The following is a 24296-nucleotide window of genomic DNA, read 5'->3' on the forward strand; positions in this document are numbered from 1 at the left end:
TCTAACGTGACTTGATTGATAGCTAGCATAGCTGTAATCTGTTAGCTAACCTGTCTCACTCTGTTAGTGTAATGAATATTGTTCAGGTTCTGATATGTTTAGTTTGTGCTTGTTGCATTTTTACAGTAAATTTGTGGCTCTTCATGAAATAATCAGGAAAGGTTAACCCCTGTGTTTAGTTAGCACTGTTAGCTAACTGTCTAGCTTTGAATAATGACCACTCATTGTGGTCATCTATACAATATATCTGCAGCCGACAGAAGGAAAAAGTTAAAACAGTTTGTGGTGCATCTGACTTTATTTCAGAGAGAGACAAATAAAATTTTTAGTTTCACCACAGACAGACGAAGGTTCACACTGACAGAGCTGCTGCACACAAGCTGGAGTACATGAACACAACGAGAACCAACCAATCACAGAGCTGATGAGCCAGCACCATGGTTACTGCCACTTTAAGCCTTACCCAGCGCAGGTGTTTTCAGTGGGTAATGTTTAAAATTACTACTGTTTTATAGAGAGCAGGAGAGTGGGTGGGGTGAACTACAAGTCCCAGGGAGCATTGCTGCAATCATCCAATCAGAGAGTTTATCTGTTAGGTTATGTTTATCTGTAAAGAAACTTAAATCAGTTCACTGTTAGATTTTGGATCAGGGAATATACTACAGCACTTCACCATAGCAACAGCCACTGACGCTCATGGATACTGTAGTGTTTAAAGCAGATACTGTGTAGTTTAGTGCTGATTACGGGTCAAATAAAGTTGTGAGAGAGTTTAGTTGTTTCCAGAGGAATTTACTTTCAAAACTTCTCCATTTAAACAAAGTAAATATTAATATGTTATTTATTATTAGAAACTTTATTCTTCATACAGTTTATGTTGAATTGTATCTTTGCCTGGAGACACAGTCCACATCTGCATGTTACGCTGATCTAACAGATAAATACCAGATCATTTTGAGGAAATGGTCAGGAAAGTTTCCAGGAAATTAGCTGGAAAAAATAAGTGTCACTGAGCCAAAGCAGCTTTTCCCTCTCACAGAGATTCCTCTGGAAATCACCAACTGCCTTGAACGTATAAACACAACAGCTCCACAGCTCTGTTTTCACTTGGATGAGTTTCACAGTTAAACTATGGAACAACAGGCTGTGACCTCAGAGTCTGCAAAAGCTAGTCCTCAACTCAACCTGTCTATAAAGATCGTCCTCTACAGGAACCCTCCTGCACAGTTTAAAGAACTTGTCCCCCTCCTCCTCCTCCATCATTTCTCCTCTTTAAGAACAAATGATCAGACATATTTTTCACCAAAAGCAGCAAAAACAAACAAAACATTTTTTACAGAAACTGAAAATAAAAAACCTGAAAGACGACAGAATACACCTCCTCCTCTCCTCTCCTTGTTTCCTCTCCTCTCCTCTCCTCTCAGCTCACTCCCTCATGTACTCCAGAATCTGATCAATCAATATTTGGGGGTCGTAGTTCAGGGCTGCTCTCCTCCGGCGCCTACGACTCCCATGATTCAGTTCTTCCACGCCGGCGGTAGCTATGGTGTTGATGCGTTTCATCCTCTGCAGCCCGGCAGTAGGGGGGCGGAGCTCCTCCTCCTCCTCGTCCTCCTCCAGCCTCTTCACCCTGAGGAGGGGAGGCTCGTTGCTAGGCGACGGAGGAGCCACGTCGTCAACGGAACGGCGGGTTCTCCTGTGGGCAGAGCTAACTGGTTCAGCTGCGGTGATGGACAGGTCCCTCCTCGCTCGGCGGCCGGAGGAAATTACCGGGGCGTCGTTAGGGCCAATGCTGGACAGAATCCTAGCAACCAGGCGTCTGAGGAGGAGGAGCCATACAGGTACAGTTAGTGCTCATATTTGTGCAGGTGGAAACTAAAGGTGTGGTGTGTCAGGAAAACACAGATAATATTTTGTGATTAAAGATTAAACTATTGTTTTATATATATTTTTTTTTTCTTAGAAAAAAATGGTTTTTTTAGCAGCTGACAAGAAAAGAATTGACACATTTTGTACAATACAGTTGCTTGTTGGCAGCTTGTTAAATGAGTCAGAACATGTCACCAACAGTATAACATTTAGAGAAAAGAGTCGCAATATTTCAAAAACACAAATCATAACAAGGTGAGTGTGATAAGTCCCAAAAAATGTTTAAGATATAAAAGAAAATCTGTATGGAAGCTGAGAAAGGCCATACATGTGAATATTTTTTTATCCCGTTCTCTCAAGATAACAAAGCTCATTATACCGAGATAACGAGATATTATCAGGAGAAAATGATTTTGACTAAGCCTCATACATTAAGTCACAGTAACACTCCTCCTTAGCAACAATCCTTAGCAACTCCTTAGCTGATCTGATAATGATTTTGTACAAAAAGACACAATGTGATTTATGCCTCAATTAACCTTTGATTGAAATAATCTCTTATGCGTTGATCAATGTGTAGTCCTGACATTTTCAGTTAACAGCACTAGAAGCCTACTGGCTTGGCACATCCGATCTGTGATTAGCAAAGTCATTATAACAAGAAAACAAGCTTTGTTATCTTGAGATAACTGGATAATTATCTAATTATCTCGGAATGACAAAAAATCGTTTTCTCCTGATAATATCTCGTTATCTCGGGATAATGAGCTTTGTCATCTTGAGATAATGGGATTAAAATAATATGGCTGAAGAGCTGGTAACATACAACAGAAAGATACAAGATACAAGACACAAGATGTTGTAAGATGTTTTTGAGAGAAAAGTTTTAAAAGTAGTAATGATGATGATGATGATGATGATGAAGAAGCCGTCATATGAAATTTGTACTATTTTACAAAAAATGTATTATAAATATTTTGAAAAAAATATTATGAGGAAAAAAGTAGTAATATGCATTTAATGTGATTTGTTTATATATTAATTTTTTTCTTGACTTAATACAACTTAATTCTCATAATATTAATGAATTACAGCCTTGACAAGATCTTCCTCCTAATATAAATTGATTGATCAGTGTAACTTCAATTCAGTTCTCAGTCCCTCTGTGTGTGACTGACCTCAGTGTCTCCTGGTCTCTGTTCAGTCCTGACGAGACTCGTCCCGCCTGCTGGACTCTCTCCTGTCTCCCTCTCTCCAGCAGAGTCTGGACCAGCTGAGGCTCCATCCTGATGACCACAGGTCACATGTTATAACTCTGGGACCTACTTACATGTTGTCAGACCCCACCCCTCATCTTCCTCACCTGTCCAACAGGGCCTGAGCCAGCTGGGGCTCCAGGAGCCCCAACCAGGCAGCAGGGGGCCTCCCCATGCTCATCCCCTGCCCCGTCTCATCGTAGTCTGGGGGGACTGGGCCCTGGAAGTCCCCCGGTGGGCCCTGATCGTCCTCCTCATCCTCCTCTTCCTCAACCACCTCCACGTCTCCTGGGCCAACCAATCCTGCGCTCTCTGCCTCACTCAGGAGGCGGAGCAGAGCAGCCAGGTAGGCTGTGGAGACATTTGATTGGTTCATTAGTTATGTTTTCTATTTCTCTAAACAAATACAGGATTTATTGATGATGAAATGATTGATTTAAATCCAACTGATAATTTAATCAGAGAAACATAAAAACATCTGAGGTTTCAACAACAAACACAAAATGTTTAAATTATTTCAATGAAAAGAATTATGTTAAGAAAAGTTGTAGTTGGTTGAGAAGTGTCAGTAAAGATTAAATAGAAGTCAACTGATATCTCTCCTTACATCTGATCTCAGAACAGAGTCTGTCTCATCAAGTATCCATGATGTAATTTACTGTCCTCTTGAGGTGGCAGCAGGGTATTGTCTCTGAAGGTAGCTTGACTTCAGGCTGTTGTATCTATCTTTTCTGTCATTTTTGTGGGTGTGACCATGTCTCGCTGACAAACGACTGGAGCAGTGTTTGTTGGACATTTGCTCATTGAGAATGATCCTGGATCTTTGAGAGTGACTAGCGATAGCTAACATGTGTTTATCAAGCTGTCATTGACTCAGCTTCTACTGTTCTGAGATCAGTTATGCTATTACACACCTGAGCCTTACAAGGGAGCAGCAGGTAAACAAGTAAATGACAGTGTGATGATTAATCAGTGTCACTGTCAACAAAAAGTCATTATATGTTGAACAGATAAAATTTAAAACCTGCTCGCTGCTCCTCTTCCTGTTCCCGCCTCTGGTCTCTCTCCACTAATCGCTGCAGGGCCTGGTCCAAGCCCCTCCCCCTCCAGTCATCTAATTGGTAGTACAGGTCATTGGCTCCGCCCCCTTCCTGCATGGCAGGATATGACATCATCTTTTCCTCATAAGGCAGCAGGTTTCGGAGGTCTCTGCGCTGGCGTCTGACCAATGACGCGTCCAGGCCATGCCCTCCGCCGCGAGCTACAGGTAGAGACTGAGAGAGAGGGGTCAGAGGTCAGAGGTCACTACTTGAGCATTAATGACTCAGTACCTGTACTGCACAGGTGTTTCATGAAACAGGAGAGATAAAATTATATAAAGAGTTATAGTAGCTAAAATATGACTAAAGCTCCACCCCTCACCTGTGTGAGGAAGAGACTCAGTTGTATGATGGTGCTGAAACTGTGGGCTGTTATAATTTCATCTGACAACCACCTTATTGTTTTTATTTAAATTTCAGTACGAACAGGTTATTGATGATTAATAATGATGTCTGTTTGATAATCGTATTGTGTCCTCCTCATCTTCATTCTTCTAAAGATGTTGTGAACAGAGTCTTCAGCTAATTGACAGGCCAAACATGAGACATGAGAAACTCTGTGATAATAAAATTGTACGATGTTGGGATCCACACGTGGCTTTCAGATTGTTGTTGTGATTATTCATGATGGTCTGATGTCATACTTTGGAGGTTCACTGCTACAAGTTTGTTTCTCTGATGATCACAGTTTTTATATCTTATGTCAGGTGTCACATGTCAGGTTGTTTGTCTTTGTGTTGTTTTACTCTGTTTGAAGAACAGGTACATTCTCTACTGCTGCTGAAAACTACACACTGACACTTCAGCTCATCAGATGAGTCATCACATGACCCTCACTTTGACTGTTGTCGTGGTAATATCTTTCATCTAAGTGGCTCTGTTCAGAAACAGTAAATATTTGTTCAGGTGTGCCCCAGGGTTCAGTCCTGGACTTGTTGCTGTTCTGGTCTCCACTCAGAGTCTGAGACCGGAGACCATCATGTTAATCCCAACTCTGCTCTTATTTTGAAAGGGTTGTCCATTATATGAGAAGTCAAACAATCCCAGACCTCATGGAAGTCAACACACAACCAAAGAATTCAGTGAAGAATCCTGACTCTCCAGCTGTTGTTAAGCAGACTCTTACTTTGAAAAGATGACTCTAATGTCCTGCTGAAGGCTGAGAGTCAGGGGTGGTTGGTGAGGTTCATGTCTGTAACCTCAGCGCTCAGGACGAGACTAAAACCTGCCTGTGTCTGCACAGTCTCTGATGCTGCTTTACAGACTAGAGCCTCATCATCATCATCGTCATCATCATCATCATCATCATCACTGTACTTCCTGTGAGTCAGAGCTGAGTCACACACACTCAGCCTGAGAAGGGTTAGTTGAATTATTCCTGCCCCCCCTTCTTCTCCCCCTCAGGCTCTGTGGTCTGTCTGAGCCGGACCACAGATCTTTTATTGAGTGAGAGGCTCCACCCTGCAGACAAATCTGACCATAGCAGTATCGATACTGCTACACCACATGGCCATAAGTATGTGGACACCATGTTCATTAATGTACTGCTCTAGCCTCTTCTGGTTTCAGCCTTTTCAGGCAGCCCTGTCCACACTGATTCTTTCTCGCGCTCTCCCTCTCTCAAACACACACACACACACACACACACACACACACACACACACACACACACACACACACACACACACACACACACACACAGTGAACCGTGCGTATTAGTATCTCAGGGTCCTGGTCTGAACCCAAGAGCGTGCTGGTTCATCAGAGCCTCCTTCAGGTCTGAGCTCAGGGCGGGAAGATTAACGAGCAGCAAAGTGGTGCAGTGAGTGATTAACATAATATTTCCCCTGGGGTTTGTCTCTCAGGCTACATAGAGGCTTCCCTGCTGGAGCCTGTTGGGACTGCAGGTGTCTTACATGAACACCTGCAGACATGACTGACGGCTGAGAAAGCTCGTCACCTACCTATATAGGCTATTTTTAATGAGTATTTTTAATGATTACAATGAAGTCTGAGAGCAGGTGTTACTTTAATTAACGCGATGGTGATTACCAGAGGTTTTCACCAGTGTTTGTTTGTTTGTTTGTTTGTTTGTTTGTTTGTTTGTTTGTTTGTGTGTTTATTTGTGTGTTTGTTTGTCAGCAGGTTTACACAAATAGTCCTGAACCGATTTGCACTGAACTAAGCGCTCCTTCAAGCGTGATGATCTGCTTGAAAGGGCGGATCCAGAGATGTTGAGTTGTTCCAATTCCGGTTTTTTCCGATTATCCCGACATCACGTGAACGTAGAGACTGACGGGGAGTGTGTTGAAGCTCCCGAGTACTGTCAGAAAATAAACCTCATGAGCTCACGGACTCTGCGTTTCGGTGGCAGTCAGACCGGAGCTTCACCTGACTGACGTCAGCCAGGTGAGCGTCCTCCTGTCAGTCATTACACACTTGAACTGAAGAGAGTGTGTGACTCAAACCTCTTCTCAGGTAGGAGTCTCCTCATGATAACAGTCCGTGGCTGTGATTGTGTTAGATAAATGTGTGTTCACACTCAGGTAGATCGACTATGTTTGTTTTTTGTGGAGTAATTAAGTAAAATAACTGACGACGGTTAAGCTAGCTACCTTACGCTAACCCCTTGTAATGCTAACCGCAGTAGATGTGGTAACTGTTGTTATGGAAACAAACGTGGCTTGTGACATGTTTTGTCGTGATGTTACTGAAATGTCTGAACCGCTGTATGAGTTGTATTTTTGAAATCTGTTTTGAGGATTGTAAACATATTAGCTGTTCCAGTTTACTTTCTGAAATTAATTTTCTTAACTGCTGTGCTTTTTGTTTTACACGGTTTATTACTGATGTTTGTTCCTTGAATGTTTGGCAGGATAGCTGATAGATGTACTGACATTTTTGTTTGCTGTCTGTGTTTGTTGTGATAATTCAATCATTATACACATGAGCTGGATTAATTTTGTGTGTGTCTCAGACCAGAGTCTGCCAGGCGTGAAGAGAGATTTCAGCTTTCAGCTGAGACATTTACACTACAGTAACTACAGTAAGCCTGTGTGTGTGTGTGTGTGTGTGTGTGTGTGTGTGTGTGTGTGTGTATGTGTGTCATTGTCCATTGAGATGTGCTGTTGCCATGGTGGTGTAATGAGCTGTTCTGTTCCAGCCTCCACTAATTTGATTGGTCTTAAATTTGTGTGAGTGTGAGTGTGAGTGTGTGTGTGTGTGTGAGTGTGTGTGTGTGAGTGTGAGTGTGAGTGTGAGTGTGAGTGTGAGTGTGTGTGTGTGTGTGTGAGAGAGAGAGAGATTATGTTAAAAAAGAGGACAGACAGAGACAGCTATTGATCAGGATGAATCTGTAGCTTCAGGTTGATCAGGTTTATATGTCTGTACTTCTCAGGACCACCAACCAATAAACAGTCAAAACAGTCTGAACCAGTAAAGAACTAGATGAAATCGGACACATTTGAAACAGGAGGTGACTGATCTTTGTGTTGTCCACTGTAGTCCAGTGTAAACATAGACGATCAGACATGAGACACAACAATCTGTACAGCAGCTCACATCACAGCCAGTAACACAACTACAACACACACACCTCAGTTTACACAACTAGAATACACACACCTCAGTTCACACAACAGGAACACACACACACAGGAGAACATGATGAAGATGATGATGAGTCATCACCCTGCAGAAACTGTTGTCTCAGGTTCATTCATTTCCTGCTGTTTGTCAGAGATAAACAGAAACACTAACATCAGATTTATGAAGCTGAGCCTTCAGTGCAGGGGGAGGAGGAGGAGGTAATAATGAGTCCTCTGAGGGGCATCACTCTGTCTGACTCACTGCAGCTTCATTTTTTCCTGCAGGAGTTAGAGCTGGATAGAAATGATACCTGGGTCCATTTTCCTTTGAGAAATACAAAGTTGTTTATTTATATAATCTTTGTTGTTGAATGTCTAAACACAAAGATCCAGACAAGAACTTTGATTAAAATCCAGCCTGAAACTGGATAAGTGATGATGTCTGATGTTTTTATTCCCTGTGTCTCCTCAGTCCCTCTAATGAAACAGCAACAATTAAATTACCTGTTCACTTACATTGCTGTTTTATTTGTTTTCCTACAAATCTCTTGACACTGAAGCATGATTTCACATTTTTCTAGTTTAGAAAGGTGGAGGTCTTTATGGTTAAATGAGACTGTCCTGTAACAAACAACCCCATAAATCCTCTGTGCAGCAGTTTATTATAACCTTTAGGTTTTGTTGTTAGGCAACATCAAGTGGCCGTTGCCATTATGGCAGGAGCAAAGGGAAAATTGGGGTGACGTAGTGTAAAGAGAGACAGTCCACATCAGGAGGAGGTTGTGGTGGATGAGTCAGCAGCAGAGCTCAGTGATATGACTTCAAATCATTATCACGATTTTTTCAAACAAAGTTATTTTTTAATCTTTATTCAACAGCGGCTGTGGAGACAGAGGGAAAAGGGGAAACACAGGCAGCAAGTGGTTCAACCGGCTGGGGCTCGAACCTGGGACTCGCTGTTCAGACCGTAACCATTCAGCTATAGGGTCGTCCAAATTATTTCTAACTTACCTTGATAATGACTAATGATACTTTGGTGCTCATCACTGTCTCTCTGAGTCATGCTCTCTTCATATTCTACAGTGTGATTGTGTCCAGGTGATTGAACATGTTTTTTGTATAACCTTTGGCCTCTATCCATGTCACTTTTCACCACTGTCTGGTAGTCATGACTGATGAGATCCAATTAGGAGGAGAAGCAGGTTTCTGAGTAGTCTGTCTGTCCAGACTCCAACACAACCTGGAGTTTTCGACTACAACAGGTTGAGTTGTGTGAACGTCAGGAAGAAACGTAGCAGAAGTGATGTGTTTTAAAACCAAAATGTGTCAGTGTGGACGCAGCCTGAGACTCAGTGTTTGTGTTGTCCACATCACCAGCTTCACTTTGTCTGAACGTGGAATAACGTTAGTTGGAACAGGGCGGAGTCACGTTACTGAACATGAGTTTGTATTTATTTAAGGAGACAGCTCATGAATGCAGCATTGGGGGAGTCTGAACTAAGTCAACAGACATAGGGAAGATGAAGTCAGTGAGAGGATCTGATGTTGGTCTGATCTAGGGTCTGGTACGCTGCTGTCGGTATACTCTGCGTGTTCATTGTTGTAACCATGACAACCAAGCTGCTGTAGGGGCACTATATCAGGAGACGGCCCTGTGGGGTCGTATCAGAGGATTGGAACAAACAACCTGTGTGGTTGTTGAGGACTAGTTGGGTTATATACTGAAAACATCAACGCTGACTATGAGACATGAGACAGAACCAATATTAAATCATCTCTCTCATTCCTCTCTAGCTGTGTCCCTGTTCAGGGGCCGCATCCTTCAGAGGACGTGGTCTACGAAATTGTGGCTCTTCATAGCCGTCATAGTCTGCAAAGGCCAAACTGAAATGAGACGGTCTGGTCTATGGAGGATTTTCGCTGTGTGTCACCACCTGTTCCGCCCTTACTGTTGCGTTGTAAAGTGCAGCTCCTGTCACCTAGGAGCCTTGACAACATCGTTAGCTGTTGAACTGAGCTGAAACCCAATACTTAGATTTAACAGTGTAATCCTCAGGCTCTCTGTCAGTGTTGTTTTCTGCCGTATTATTTTCATTACCGACGGGCAAGGACTCTTGGGATAGGTTGGCCCACGAAGGATACAACTGTTGGAGCCTTCGTTGTCCAGGAATAGAAGGACGCATTTGAAGGACCCTTTGAAATGGGACAGTCTAGTCATACCGCTGTGACACAATCAGTCTTCAAAGGATACGGCTCCTAAATTGGGACACAGCTTCTGACTCTGGGTTATGCTAACTCAAGCAGTACTAAAGTTTCCCTTCAGTTTTATATGAATCATTTAAAGCACTGAGTCAGAGGTCAGAGGTCAGTCCTGTGGATGAACCTCATCTATGACAATAAACCCAGGATTAAGAACACTGGACACTACATTAATGTACGCGAGTGCAGCACTCACACAGTCCAGTTTCCTGCTTCATCAGCACTTTAATTACATCATGTATCATGTTAATATTTACTTGATCATTATTCTCAACACACACACACACACACACACACACACACACACACACACACACACACAGACACACACACAGCGGTTGTCAGGAAACCTACTGTAACCTGTGTAATATTTGGGCCTGTTGCCGTGGGTTACTGTCTCCTGTCGCTATGGTGACAGGAGCTGAAACGAAATGTTCTTTCGGTCACAGTTACTGCACACACGCACGCACACAAGCACGCACACACGAATAAGCCAGTCTTCTCTCAATGTCTCTGCTTCTCCCTGCACCAATTGTCCTGATCAGTAAATCAATAACCAATACATCAAATGGAAAATAGAACACACATAAAAGCAGATAAATACACGCACGCACTCACACACACAGCGCTGATGTAACAGCGCTGACAGACAGGTAGAGGATAAACAGCAGCGACATCATTCTGCATGATGATCAGGTTATACCGTGACGACACAACAAGATGACGATGAATTAACACATATGACACACACATGTAAACACACTCTCTCTGTCTCTGTATGGAGGCTAAGACTCGTCCTTACCTGGGCGGTGTGGATCAGAGCGGTGCTGAGCAGCAGGAGGCCGAGAGACGCCATGCTACTGACTGAACACACACACACACACACACTGACTCCGTCTACATACACCCATCTGATAACAGGGAGAGGAGGGGGGAGGGCGGGGGGAGGGAGGTGCTACAGTGATGAAGCGAGAGAGAGAGAGAGGCAGAGAGAGAGAGAGGGAGGGAGGGAGAGGGAGGAGTGATGACTAAGGAAAGGAGGCAAGAGATAGCGAATATAATATAGAGGAGCTAAGGGAGGGAGGGGAAGAGGGTGAGGGTGAGGAGAGGAGTGAAAGAGGAGAGGGAGGAGAAGAGGATGGGAGAGGAGGGGGGAACTAGGAGGAAGAGAGGAGAGAAAAATAGATGAGTAAGGAAGAATGGATGGAGAAACTAGATGAGTGAAAGGAGGAGGATGGCGAGATGAAGGAAGGGGGGAGCTATATAGGTGGAGGAGGGAGATGAAAGAAGAGGAAGAGAGGGAGGAGTAATTAATTCACTCATTCTGTGAAGTGCCTCAAGGGGCACTCACTCACTAACATACTTCTGTTTGTTCATTAGTTCATTCACTGTCATTCGTATATTTGTTCATAGATCTGATTGTTCCTTGCTTCATTTTTTCATTAATTCATTTGTTCACCTGTCTGGTCTTTTATTAATTCATTCATTTATTTGTTGTGTATTCATCCATTAATTTGTCCTTGGATTAGTTTCTTGGCTTCTTTACTCATTTTTTAAAACATGTTAATCTAGTCATTTGTCTGCTCATGTTCGTTCATTCATTCATTCATTCACTCCTTCACTCTCTTCATGAACAGACACAGAATCAGAGACGAGTTTGTCGTTTATTGAAATTTTCCACTGAATAAACACAAGAGGGAGAGGAGGGGCTGGGGTGGGGTTTGGGGGCGTCTCCATAGCAACAAGTCACACACACATATCGTCATCATCAACACTGTCAACACCATGGCCATGGTTACTGATGCTGAGTAGAATATCATCACACAGGAAGTTACATCACAGAGGCAAAGAGGAGAGTCACAAAGAAGAACGACAAGAAGAAGAACGCGACTGGAAGAAAGAGAGAGGGGGAGGACAAGAAAAAAATGAAAACATTAAAAATAAGAGGAAGAGGAGGGAAGGGAGGATAAGGAGGAAGAGAAGAGGAGGGAACAAGTTAGGAACAGGAGATAAAAGGAAGGAAAAGGAGAAAGGGGGACCAGGGATAAAAAAGAAAATATTGACAGAGTAAAGAAAGTAAAGAAATAAATAGTGATGAAGAGTTGAAGGAAAGAATAGAGGTAAAAAAAAAGCGAGAATGATGGAGAGATATAATAGAAGTATGGACAGGTAACACACTCACACACACACACCTGTACAGGAGAACAGGAAGTAGAATCACACCGATCATCATTTACTGTACAACACGAGCAGGAAACACGTCACCATGCGGAGGAAGATACCGACGCTAAAAACAGCTTCACTTTCCAAAAAAACAACCAAAGAAGAAGCATAGAGTTTTTTACAAAAACAGCTCATGGCTGCTGCTGATTGGCTGAGAGCCGAGGAGAGCACAGACATGTCCGTCTGAACCGTTACCTTTACCTGACATTTTAACAAGGGTCAGTCAGTGTGTGGTAGCCTAACTGTTTTGGCTTCATTTTTGGGAGCTGTAATGCCATCCATCTTTACACACAGTCATTGGTTCATACTTTGACTAGATACCAAACCAAGATACCACAGAAACAGTTTTGATGCAGCGAAGGAATGTCACCATCCCTCGACCACAGTTGCCCGGCAACGAGAAAAACTCTGATGTTTTAGATCTGTGAAAGTAGAATGATCTGATCTGATGTTGGTTTGGTTTGTGATGGTCATATTTCAGATGGACGTGTCTGCAGGTCGCGGCCTCTCCACTGAGCAGCAGCAGGAATGTAACAGACAGAACAAAGCTCCAGCTGAGCCCATTAATCAAACACACACAGTGCAAACCGTAGTGACAAGGAGCCATTTTGGATCCAGTTTCCACCCGGTGTCGCCATGAAGCTGGAGTCCAGACTGGGTTTACTGCGTCTCCAGGATGACATCACTTCCTGTGTTGATATTTACATGCAGCAAGACAAACAGCAAACAGCTGGGAGGTGATGTTGGTGGAGGCAGGGTTGGATCCGGTTTGATCTGATTCTCATTTGATTCGAATCTAGTTTGTGTCTGGTTTGGATCTTTGTGAACCCAGTCTGAACAGCTTTGTGACTGGCCGATGTGAATCTGGTTTGTTGATGTTGGGGGCGGGGCATATGACGGGGCGGGGTTCAATAGGAAACATGAAGAAACAGTTCAGTCTATATTATATATCTGTTCAAAGTGATATCTATACAACACAAACATACATTCTCTCCACAGATTAATATGAATTTAACTCTTATCAACATTGTCACTGTTTCAGAAGGTTTCTATCCGTCAGCGTTGTTTGCTGTTGTTGTTGTTGTTGTAGTTCTTTGTTCAAGTTGTGGATTTGTTAGTTATAAGACTCTTTTTAATCATTTACACATCGATTCATTATAGTGAACATCTAAACCCCCCCCCCCTTCAACCTCCATCCCCTTCCCCTCCCTCACTCCACCCCCCACCCCACCCGTTAACTTTGCAGACAGACAGGAGTGTTGCATTGTGGGTAGGTTGCAGGCGACCCACTCTCGGTTCACTCCGACGTTTCCTGTGAAGGAACGCAGAAACATAAAGGACAGTTCAGTCTCTTTAATTAACACTGATAATAAGATGGATAAATTGGCTGATTGCTGCTGACTGGACAAAATGTTTCCCCTGAGGCCCAACACTCTTTGCTTCCAAAGCTAATTTAGTCACAATGATCAGCAGCATCATGTCCGTTACAGTTAAAGACTGAACGTTAACATCATCAGGGGCCTGTGATGTACCAGTAATGTTACTGACAGTGGGGCAGGTTTGGTGTTTACAGCAGATTGATGAAGGTTTTCACTGCTGGTCTCAAGCTGAATCCAGAGTGAGGGCTCTATCTTACACCTGGCACAAAGCGGCCCAAAGCGCAACACAAGTGTTTTTGTTACTTTCAGACCAATGTAGTAGTCATTATCTTGTCCAGCACTCGCGTTGTTTAAATAGCAAATTCACTTGCGCTTATCTTAAAAGGAGATTTGGTCAGGTGCATTGTTGGCGGCTTGCTATCTTGACGCAGTGATAAGCCATTGCGCGATTGACCAGCAAAAACCCAGTCGCAAGTCAGTGGTACAGAATTTCACTGTCATTTTAAGGGCCGTGGTCAAGAGAGTAATATGTGCCAACATAAACAGGCACACAGAGCGCATGCACTCTGCCACACTTGTTACACACAAGCAGAGTGAGCTGAAAATGTACTTAGATATTGGGATAAGTCAGGTGGAACATTACACTACAGCCTCAGAAGGTCAGAGCTTCTTTGTGACATGTTGTGTGTTGTAACGTTCAGTCAAGTCAGTTTTTATTTGTATAGAGTCAATTCACAACATAAGTTATCTCAAGGCACTTTCCAAATAGTGCAGGCCTGCACTGGACCTTCTCTTTATAATAATATTTACAGAGACCTAACAATTCCCAGAGCTGCAGCTGCCTGTGCCAGGACTGGGCTTACTGGTCAGTCACAATGTGTAATCAACTGACCACAAATAGAATCTAACTCTGTGTGAAACACTACACCATTATAATAGCAATCCACCAAGGTGCAAGCACGCCTGGCTTTTAAAGGGAATGGCAGATGGCACTGTGATTGGTTTATTGGATGTTGTGCCAAACACACTGAATAACCATGAATGAATACCATGGATAATTGAGAGACTAAGTACAACCCTTTGAGCCATGTGCCTGGTGTAGTGACTGTTTTTTCTGCCATTAAAATAGCAAAAGTGAAATGGACACACCCTAAATGCACTGGTGTCTGTCCCACCATGACAGCTTGACGTTGGTCTGGCACTGTGACGAACTCCACTGCCGGTATAAAGGAGGAACAACTATGACCCCGCCCATTCTGTGTTTACATCTTTCACACAGAACAGTGAATAAAGTCTTGTATCACTGCAGGGTCACATGCATGTGGTTATAGTCAACAGTAACCTCACATGACATGAACGAAACCTGTAACCATGGTAATTAGAACAACACATGGTGAAAACCATACTATACTTAAACCAGAACTCCTGTCCTCTGTGGCTCCCACTGAAGATGTAAACCTTTAAAAACACCTCTGTCCTACCAACCATACCCTTCCGGTGCTGTGGTGAGTATTTGGATGGTGAGTGTGGGACTGAGTCTAAATACTTGTAGAAGGAGACGGTTATTTTCTGCTGTTCACTGTAGTTCTGATCAAACAGGAGGAAACACTGTTGGTTTGAGTCTGAACATCACCAGACTCCATTGAAATGACTAAAACTAATGCGTAAGGTGGACTCACCTGCTTCCTGTCAGTTCACATCTGATTGGAGAAGGAGGTGGGCGCCCCCTGCTGGCCGTAGCCCTGACCGTACTCTGCATCCTGGAGGACACAAACAACAACACACTGAGTGACTGTACTACAGTCTGACAGTAGAACAGTTTACTGTGGCTGTGTCCCAGTTCCACTTTTTATCCTCTACCATACTAATACTGTGTACTATAGTACAAGTACGGTACCAAATTATAGGTACTTGTACTTTACTTGAGTACAGTTGTAGTAATTCAGTAATAGTAATTTCATCATAGCCCTTGTGTTGGAATTCATTTCAAAATGTTTCTGGCTACACTAAGACAAAGTCTTCTGGTATAGTTTCACCGAGTATTAATTAGCAGCAGGAGCAGGTCAGTTGATCACCTGATTGTATCCTTGCTGGCTGTAGTCGGGTTGGTATCCCGCCTGGTTGCTGGCATACGGGTCTTGTTCGTACGCCCCCTGCTGGGCGTAGGCATCTGGTGCAGCAGGTTTCCCTTCTGGAGGAGGAGCCCGCATGAAGGGAGCGATGATACCTGTCTCTTTAAAGACGAACCATAGGTTTCCCGCCCACAGGATCAGGTTAATGAAACCAAATGCCTTGAGGAGAAGAGGATGAAAGTTATTATTATTACTTATTTATTTATTTTTTTTTGATAACAACACACAGTTCAAACTGAGGTCCTGAAACTGAGGTATCGCCACTACTGTCTGTCAACCCTGATGAGAAGGTCAGACTGCTCAATGACCTCTTCAGAGGTCAGACATGTCCTGTGAACCTGCTGAGGCCTCAGACTTGGTGAAGGTCTTACCACAGATGTGTTGAGTCCAGACATGACCGGGTCGTGGACTTCACGGCAGCGGTTCCCCTCACCCTCGCAGGCCTCAATCAGAGTGATCACCCTGTCTGGGTCGGTTGCACTCTTAACGTCAGACAGACCTTTGGCCCAGGCTGCCGAACTCACCAGCCACATGAAGGCGAACACTCCAGTCACTCCCAGGTCCTAAAATACGCAGTGTATGAGTGATGTTTCCCAAAGCTCACCTGTTACCTGGGCAGTCAGGTGGGTGTACTTACGATCAGCGGGCCCTTGTTGTTCTCCTTGTACTTCTCGAAGAAGAAGACGTAGATGCTGAGAGCCGCTGTGGAGTAGAGGAAGGCAAAGACTCCGATGGTGACAAAGAATTCGGCCGAGGAAGAGTAGTCGCCAACCAGAAAGAGACGCTCTGTGTTCCCAGCCTTACAGGTGGGGGCGTCGAAATACACCTGGTGGAGTCTGACAGAGAAAGAGTTTGAAATGTTTTGGTTCAGTCATTGTTAGAAACATCTACTGATGGTGAAGTCTGAATTTCAGACTGAAATATCTCAGCAACATCTGGATGGATCAACATGAGACGCTGGTCTCATGGTGCTCAGAGGATGAATCCTTTTTTTTTTTAAGATTCTTTTTTATGAGACGGAGATGTACTGATAGAGACAGGGGAGAGAAGACGACCTGCAGACCAGACTACATCTGAACCCAGGCTGCTGTGGTGAGGACTCAGCCTTGTTAGTGGTGCAGGTTCTACTGACTGACACTTATCACCATCAACAGGTCAAAATTAAAAACACTTGCCCAACATTTCACTTCAAGCTGCTTCTGTCGTGGTTAAATGATCCTCTTTTAGTTCCTGTTTGCTCTAACTGTACCAAGCTCATTTCATTGGCTGACAATGTCCCAATCTGTCAGTGATCATCATTTAAACAAAACCTAGTGATCAAAAATCTGTTTAATCCATCAAGATCAGTTTGGTTACAGCACACGTCCTTGGATCGATACATTCTAAATGTCAGGTTACAGTTATGAAATGTTTTTTTTTCTTAATTAACTCAATCTTCTCTCCTGAAAGTCAGTTCCTGTCAGTATCAGTAAAGATGATGATGATGATGATGATGATGATGATGATGATGATGATGATGATGATGATGATGATGTGTTGTACTGACCTGAATGGATACTCAAACTCCACCTCTATACTCAGGTCACTATCTGTCCGGTTCTTACACTCCACTGACATCCGAAACATCCCTGAGTAACTGCCACAGGTAGAGAAGGCAAAGATGGCGAAGAACTGGAGGAGGAAGAGGAGGAAGAGGAGAAATTATAAAATGTAAGTAACTAGAATGGCTCTCAATGGAGCGCAGGACTCTGCCAAAGCCAAACAATTGTACACATGTCTGTGAGATCCAGGTTATGATCTGATCCAGATTATGATCTGCATCTGCACCAAACTATGCAAACTCACAGATCAACACCAAATATGTCTCTGATTTTTTACATCAAGATCCAAACAATGTTTCCTGTAGAAAAATATTCTGTCTCACAATGTTGAGGACAGTGACAGAAACCTCCTGGATCCCCCTGGACCAGGACCCATCTCCCCACCAAGTTTGGTGAAGACTGGTTCAGGACTTTTAATGTAATCAGACTGAACAAACAAACAAACAAACAAACAAAAAACAAACAAATGTGGGTGAAACAGGAGCGCCCTGGTGGAGGTAACAACATGTTAAAATACCAACACAGAGGAGAGCAGAGTGACTCAGTGATGTAAAAGGAAACTGCAGCAATGAAGTAATCTATAAATCAACAGACAAATGATCAATGACTAATTTAACTGACCCTGATCCACCTCCTCTCTTTATTTTTCTGGGTGACATATTTCCGTCTATATTAGTTTATAATTATGATATTCTCCTTAAGGATGCTGAATTAAGCATCATTTGGTGGTTGTTTCTTCTGAAACAATAAAAACTTACTTGCCATAATTATCAGTGGCACAAGAATAATGAGAACAAATAATAAATATTAATGACCTGGGCTTTGTGCTGATTTGCTGTCTGAACACCTGGTTAGACTTGATGGTTGGATAAGTTTGTTGTTGTCTGATCTTAGCTCCATTAATCACCAACTAACAAACATTATGTCCAGTTTATTGGACATGTGTTAATGAACTGTGTTACTTATGACATTTTACAGGTTTCTGACTTCACTGATAATTTCTGAACACTTCCCTGTAAAGACTCTGGAACAGTTAAGACCTGATGTGTCATCTGGGTTCAAGTACCAGTGACATGGAGGAAATGTTCAGTTGGGTAAAACCTGCTCGTTATATTTAAGTTTTTAGGAAATTATCTTGAAGAGTTGCTAAAGTTAAAAAGAAGCCATTAACATCCGGGGTGGAAAAAATGAGTAATAACTATTATTCATAATTGAAAGGTTTCACTTTCTGGGACATTACAAAGTTCTGCAACTCCTCTGCTTGTTCAGCAAAAAAATATCCAGATAATTCTTCTAAGAAGATGTGATAATGATCATCAGAGATGAGTCAGTGACTGACAGAAACAGTTTTATATAACACCAGTTTTTATCTGAAAGGTCTGTGTGACAGAAAATGTAGATCACTGCTTCCCAACCTGTGCGCTGCAAAGGTATTTCAAATCTTTTGCTGAAAAGATGTAATTATTTAAAACAAATAAGAATATAAATAATGTTTTTAAATGTTTTAAAACAAAATGATCTTTTAAAACATTAAAGATGTTGAAAAAAGTATTAAGGTCTACTCAGTGTGATAAGCCAATGATTGGAACTTTAATGTTGTTGCTGGCCAGACCCCATTGTGCTTTTGTTCTCAGTCTGATTGCTCACTAACAGATTACATCCATGACAAAAGCTGGAGAATCAAAATGGATAGCTGATTAGCAACAGGTTCAGTGAAATTACCATAGAAAGCTGGTAGAATTTATTATTTCCTGGCTTATATAGGTTGATATAAATTTATGTCAGGTTTCTACTTGTGTTCCCTCCAGTTCTGAAAGCAAAGCATCTGAAAGAACCTGGAGAACAAAGAGTCTCCAATCGAACATGTAGGAAGAACCTGCATCAACCTGGTCTCACTGAGGCTTAAATTTCAGCTTTTTTAAATGAAGTTCTGTAGAAGCAGAGTTAGTGTTATAGTCTGCAGGAGGATGACTCATCATCACTTCTATCTGTAGAGACTCAGTCACAGTGTGAAGCTGCAGCAGGAATCAAACCCACAACCCATACAGTGTCAGTGCCCTGCTCACCTGCACTACAGTCCACCACCACCATATATCATCATCATCATCATCATCATCATCATCTTCACAGAGCAGTAGGTTTACAGAGGACACACACACACACACACACACACACACACACACACACACACACACACACACACACACACACCATGCCACACGGAGGATCTGGCTGTGACCATCTGCTCAGTGTGTGTGTGTGTGTGTGTGTGTGTGTGTGTGTGTGTGTGTGTGGACTTGTACCTCTCTCTTTGTGAGGACCAGTTACAGACCTGACAGAGTGAGGACATGTTGTCTGGTCTTCTGGCTTGAGGGTTCAGGTTTGAATCAGGTTTAGTGTTCAGGGTGTGCATGCAGTGCAGTGTGACGTGTTGTCGCTGTGAAAAACCTCCACAGGTATTTTTGTGTTGTGTGGGAACATCTTGAGAATGTTCTCGGAGTGTTCAGGAAACATGAGGGAACATGTTGAATACTCTGTGAACAACTTCAGGCTGTTTCTGGATTTAGAAGAATTTTTACAGAACCTTGGGAACATTTTTGAAAACGTTTGTGAAACGTTTTTTTTTGAGATGGTGACAGGAGAGTGAAGTGGAGTCAGTGGAGGAGGCTGCAGCTTGATGTGTGGCTGTAGCAGTGGAGCAGGTGTTGGTCTGATGAACTCACCCATTCTAAGACCTTAATGAAGCCCAGAGGAACCTTCAGCACCCTGAACTGACCCTGGGCCACCAGCTGCAGACACAGAGACACACAGCAGTTACTTATTGTCATCTGAGCACAAACCAACACTGATGACCTGTTACCTGTCATACAGGTGTGTTTGGTACCTCTCTCAGTGACAGGAAGTGATTATAATTACAGAGTCTCCAGCCACAGCAGGACAGTGTAGAGGTGGATAACAAGGGGAGAGAGGGAGACGTATGACTGAGGTACATCTGTACTCCAGGAACAGTACCAGGACAACAGTGTAAAAGTACTGCATTACAAGTAAAGGTACATATCACAATAAAAGCACTTCCTGTAGTTACAGTATCACAGTAAAAGTACTTTATGTACAGATCATTGATTTTGAGTCATGTTGCTTTTTAACTACGTCAGATACACTTGGATAGTTTAGTCCACTGGGTCACAACCTAGGGGTCGTGCCCCTCCAGAGGGCCACCAGATAAAACTGAGGGGTCGCAGATGATTCATGGCAGAGGAAAGACAGTTCACCTAGTATAAAAAGTACAAAATAAAAGTTCCGATACATACATTTAGATTCATCTTTCAGACATTTTCTAATCTTTCGAAACGCTGAATCATTTGAATTTTCTTTGACTCTCAGTTCAGGAAACTGGTTTCATCTTCAGTGTGTTGTTTTTTACAAGGTTATAATTTAAAGGCTAAATAAAACAGTACAATGTAGTACTAAAAACCTGGTCTGAGACTGAACCTGTTCTGAGTTTAGGTTTTTACAGACAGACAGACAGACAGACAGACAGACAGACAGACAGACAGACAGACAGACAGACAGACAGACCTGTAGTCAAACAAAAAGATCAATGTTACTTCTCACGGTCGACTCACATTTAAGCTTAGATCAGTTACTGTGTTTTTGTCACTGACACCAGAGTCCATTCAAAAAATCAATAAAAATATCACTGGACTCTGCAGAGGATCAAACTGTGAATGTACTGAGGCCAAAACATCAAACATGTTTCATAGTGTAGGATTATTATAGAATAAATTCACAATGAATCATGAAAACATAACATGAAACCAAACAATTAATTAAATCATATTTTAAGAATGTTAAAATATGGCTCTGCGGCCTCATCACGGTACCAGAGCTACGTATTGATCCAACCTGCAGAGTCTAAAAAAACCAGCTGTTGTCTGAGTCTCAGCAATAACTCATATTTATCACTCAAAGCTAGCTGTCAGCTGATCAGGTGATTTATCACATCTGATCAGAGAAGGAACCAATCAGAGACTGACGCTGCACCAGAACATTCTTTAAAGAAATCCTACAGTTTATTCAGTTCAGTGTTTTTCTACAGGAACAAGTACAATTATCTTTTTTATTGTGTGAAACCTTTAAATCTGCTGAACAATGATCCACAGTGTGATTTGTTTATAATGTTTAAATATAGAAACAGATTAATTCTGCTGGAAACAGGATGTGAACCCCGGATTTAATAACTGGGTGAACCTCCGCTGAAACCAGCTCCTTCAGTAGCTGCTGATCAGAGCTGCTCAGTGTTCAGGAGCAAGTTTGGACCATTCATTCACTGGACCACACCACACGGTGGATTTTCTTTGATGTTTAGGGCATCAGCAGCTTCTCTTGAGCTTCTGCAGGTGGACAGCCACGTTGACATTATGGGCCTATGAGAAACCTCGATAAACTTGATGATGTGGAGCTGTGTGCGCATGTGTACTAGCCTCATTTCCAGTGACACTCCCCTAATTAATCAGTTTACATATAAAAATGCTGTATCCACCACAAGTTATCAGGCACAGAGAAGAAAGACGAGAAAGAAGCACAATTTCACTGATTGTGAAACTGAGGCAGAAAGGTGCATCATTTTACTTTACTTTAATACAATCACTCCAAATGTGAAGTCCTGTGTCACTCTGAACTTCATTTATTGGGACTAGAGATGTCTTAATCAGGTTACCATATGTGTTGAAAACTGTGATTAGTAAATATCAAAATACTATGAAACAGAATTACAGAATGACACAATAAATAAGGACATTAAACAATGTTGAAGGAAACATTGAGCACACAAACACATTATTACTGTTTATGAATTGTAAAATTGTAAAACTTAATGATAATGATAATGATAATGATAATGATTATGAACTTCTGTGAAGTTGATTATTTTATTTTTTGTTAAATTACATGGCTTATCATTAACTTCACTGTAAATTGGATCACTCTGGAAAACTGTGTGTACACATAGTCAAAGGAACTATGGTATTTGTGTGTACGCATCATTTATGCATCTGACTCTTGGTCTGATAACTCCTGACTCCAGGTAGCTTCTGTTCATATCCTTAACTGAGGTTCACACACTGTTTCAGTTGCACTGTGAGTGTTTGAATCATTTTTCAGTAAGAATAACACAATGATTTGTGTTATTAGTCAAAACAAATTGTTTTTGTTCATCATTGTAACTTAAATAAAGACCTGATCAGATTTTAGGACAAATTATTAAATAAATGAAGATGACTCCACAGGTTCATCCCCCTTTCTTTCTGCAGTATCCATCATCAGCTCCACGGCCTTAAAGTAGAAAAATAAAACAGAGGCCACACCCAGGAGGACTCTGAGAGGGTCCAGAGGCCCCAAATTAGTTTAATCCAGACTGGAAGAGAATATTAAAGAAATGTTTCTGTAGAGGACAGAGAGACATACGTTATTGCTGAATAGTATTATTCCTATTAATGCTGAAACTAATGATTTCATCATCAGTTTAATCATCAGTTTAATCCACTGATTTTTTTCTCAATAATCGATCGATTGTTTTATAAATATAACGTCTTCAGTCTCTTCTGTCCTACTAACACTTCACACTCAGCTGTCATGTGACCAACCGGCGGCTGGTTCTGCTTCTACTAAAACAGCTGCTGCCATTGACTTATCAATTAATCTAAACTGCTGCTCTACTCAAATACATGACTATTAAAATAATCAGAAATATATCTTAGATATGTAAAGACAGTGACTGTGGAGAAGCTCCACCCTGATGTAGGTGGAGCAGAATGAACCAGAGGAATAAACACAGACATCCTATTCTCTGCTGGTCTCCATCTTGCAACGTTGGTGCTGAGGAGGGGGAGGAGGGGGAGGAGGAGGACCACCCGGGTTATAACCGGGTTAAATAATACGGGAGCAGATCAGCTGGAAAACGGCGAGAACATGTAAAACCGGATCCGGCTTGACCCGCAACAACATCAGAATCCAGAGGAAATCCTCCTCCTCCTCCGGCTGCCATTTTACAACCACACACACACACACACACACACTCTCTCTCTCTCTCTCTCATGATTTCATCACGCGAACACTGAACATTGATGTAAACGGACAGTTGGTGTTATCTCTCCTGCAGACAGTGCGCAGGGCTGAGCAGACCCTCTCTTCCCTCTGGAAGCCTCCCGCAGTCCGCCTCAGAAAACATCCCCCCCCCCCCCCTTCACCCGGGCATCCTGAGCGCGTGAACACGGTCTAATGAGTCAGATGTGAGAGATGAAATGAGGATGACACAAACATCTGCAGCGCCATCGCTCCTGATTTCATCAATAAAAAAAGAGGAATCAGCTGATATCTGGGATTTCAGGCTGATTTCTCTGTTTTCTCTCCGCTGTTATCATCGCTGCTCCTCACGGCTCCGCGCTGCGGCCCATCACAGAGATGCTTCACCGGGAGACGCACACAAAACCCGCCGGGCCGCCCCGAAACACGACACAAACGCATCCCAAGCACAAGACACGCACACAGGTGTGAAAATAAAAAGCAGAACAGATGAAATAAGGTGTGAACGTTCAGTGTTTGTACCTGGTTTACGACGTCCATCCTGCCGCCTGTCGAGAGGAGAGAGAGGAGATGGAGGGAGGAGGGGGGAGGAGGGGGAGGCCGGGGGGAAGGAGCTGTCTCTGTGACCGCGTCATTTATTTTTTATTTACTATTAATTAGAATCAGAAGCTTTAGCAGCTCAGAGGAGGTTTGATGTAAAACAAGCAGGAGATGAAAGGGTTAATGAGCGGCTGATTCCCGCCTCAGCTGCAACATCTGCACATGTATCAAACACACACTTCTATCACATCAGATTAACTACTGGG

The 24296-nt window shown here is 42.7% G+C and overlaps 2 protein-coding genes across 2 annotated transcripts; both read right to left on the reverse strand.

The window, feature by feature from the left end:
• Positions 1 to 289: 289 nt before the first annotated feature.
• LOC111235450 lies at positions 290 to 10999 on the reverse strand. The gene is made up of 5 exons (XM_022763914.1): positions 10874 to 10999; positions 4150 to 4399; positions 3233 to 3476; positions 3048 to 3155; positions 290 to 1819 (listed from the first exon to the last, which is right to left on the reverse strand). Exons 1-5 carry the CDS (start codon positions 10925 to 10927, stop codon positions 1426 to 1428), a joined length of 1050 nt encoding a protein of 349 aa, XP_022619635.1. The 5' UTR covers positions 10928 to 10999; the 3' UTR covers positions 290 to 1425.
• Positions 11000 to 13520: 2521 nt separating this feature from the next.
• On the reverse strand, positions 13521 to 24077 carry LOC111235418 (synaptophysin-like). Its single transcript, XM_022763880.1, has 8 exons — positions 24013 to 24077; positions 20130 to 20195; positions 17352 to 17476; positions 16443 to 16641; positions 16177 to 16368; positions 15749 to 15964; positions 15353 to 15433; positions 13521 to 13606 (listed from the first exon to the last, which is right to left on the reverse strand). Exons 1-7 carry the CDS (start codon positions 24028 to 24030, stop codon positions 15368 to 15370), a joined length of 882 nt encoding a protein of 293 aa, XP_022619601.1. The 5' UTR covers positions 24031 to 24077; the 3' UTR covers positions 13521 to 13606; positions 15353 to 15367.
• Between the last annotated feature and the right edge of the window lie 219 nt (positions 24078 to 24296).

This window comes from Seriola dumerili, unplaced genomic scaffold, assembly GCF_002260705.1.
Source record: "Seriola dumerili isolate Sdu_G_001 unplaced genomic scaffold, Sdu_1.0 BDQW01000493.1, whole genome shotgun sequence".
Taxonomy (NCBI): Eukaryota; Metazoa; Chordata; class Actinopteri; order Carangiformes; family Carangidae; genus Seriola; species Seriola dumerili.

What these genes read in the sequence shown, in the direction of transcription:
- LOC111235418 (XM_022763880.1), bottom strand. An exon ending in GAGTTTGAGTATCCATTCAG is followed by an intron (nt 16,642 to 17,351) that starts GTCAGTACAACA and finishes TTTCTCTGTCAG; the next exon opens with ACTCCACCAGGTGTATTTCG. An exon ending in CTGGACTCAACACATCTGTG is followed by an intron (nt 15,965 to 16,176) that starts GTAAGACCTTCA and finishes CTTCTCCTCAAG; the next exon opens with GCATTTGGTTTCATTAACCT.
- LOC111235450 (XM_022763914.1), bottom strand. Translation starts at nt 10,927, where the DNA reads ATGGCGTCTCTCGGCCTCCTGCTGCTCAGCACCGCTCTGATCCACACC. An exon ending in CTCTGATCCACACCGCCCAG is followed by an intron (nt 4,400 to 10,873) that starts GTAAGGACGAGT and finishes CCTCTCTCTCAG; the next exon opens with TCTCTACCTGTAGCTCGCGG. An exon ending in GGAAGAGGAGCAGCGAGCAG is followed by an intron (nt 3,477 to 4,149) that starts GTTTTAAATTTT and finishes ATGTCTCCACAG; the next exon opens with CCTACCTGGCTGCTCTGCTC.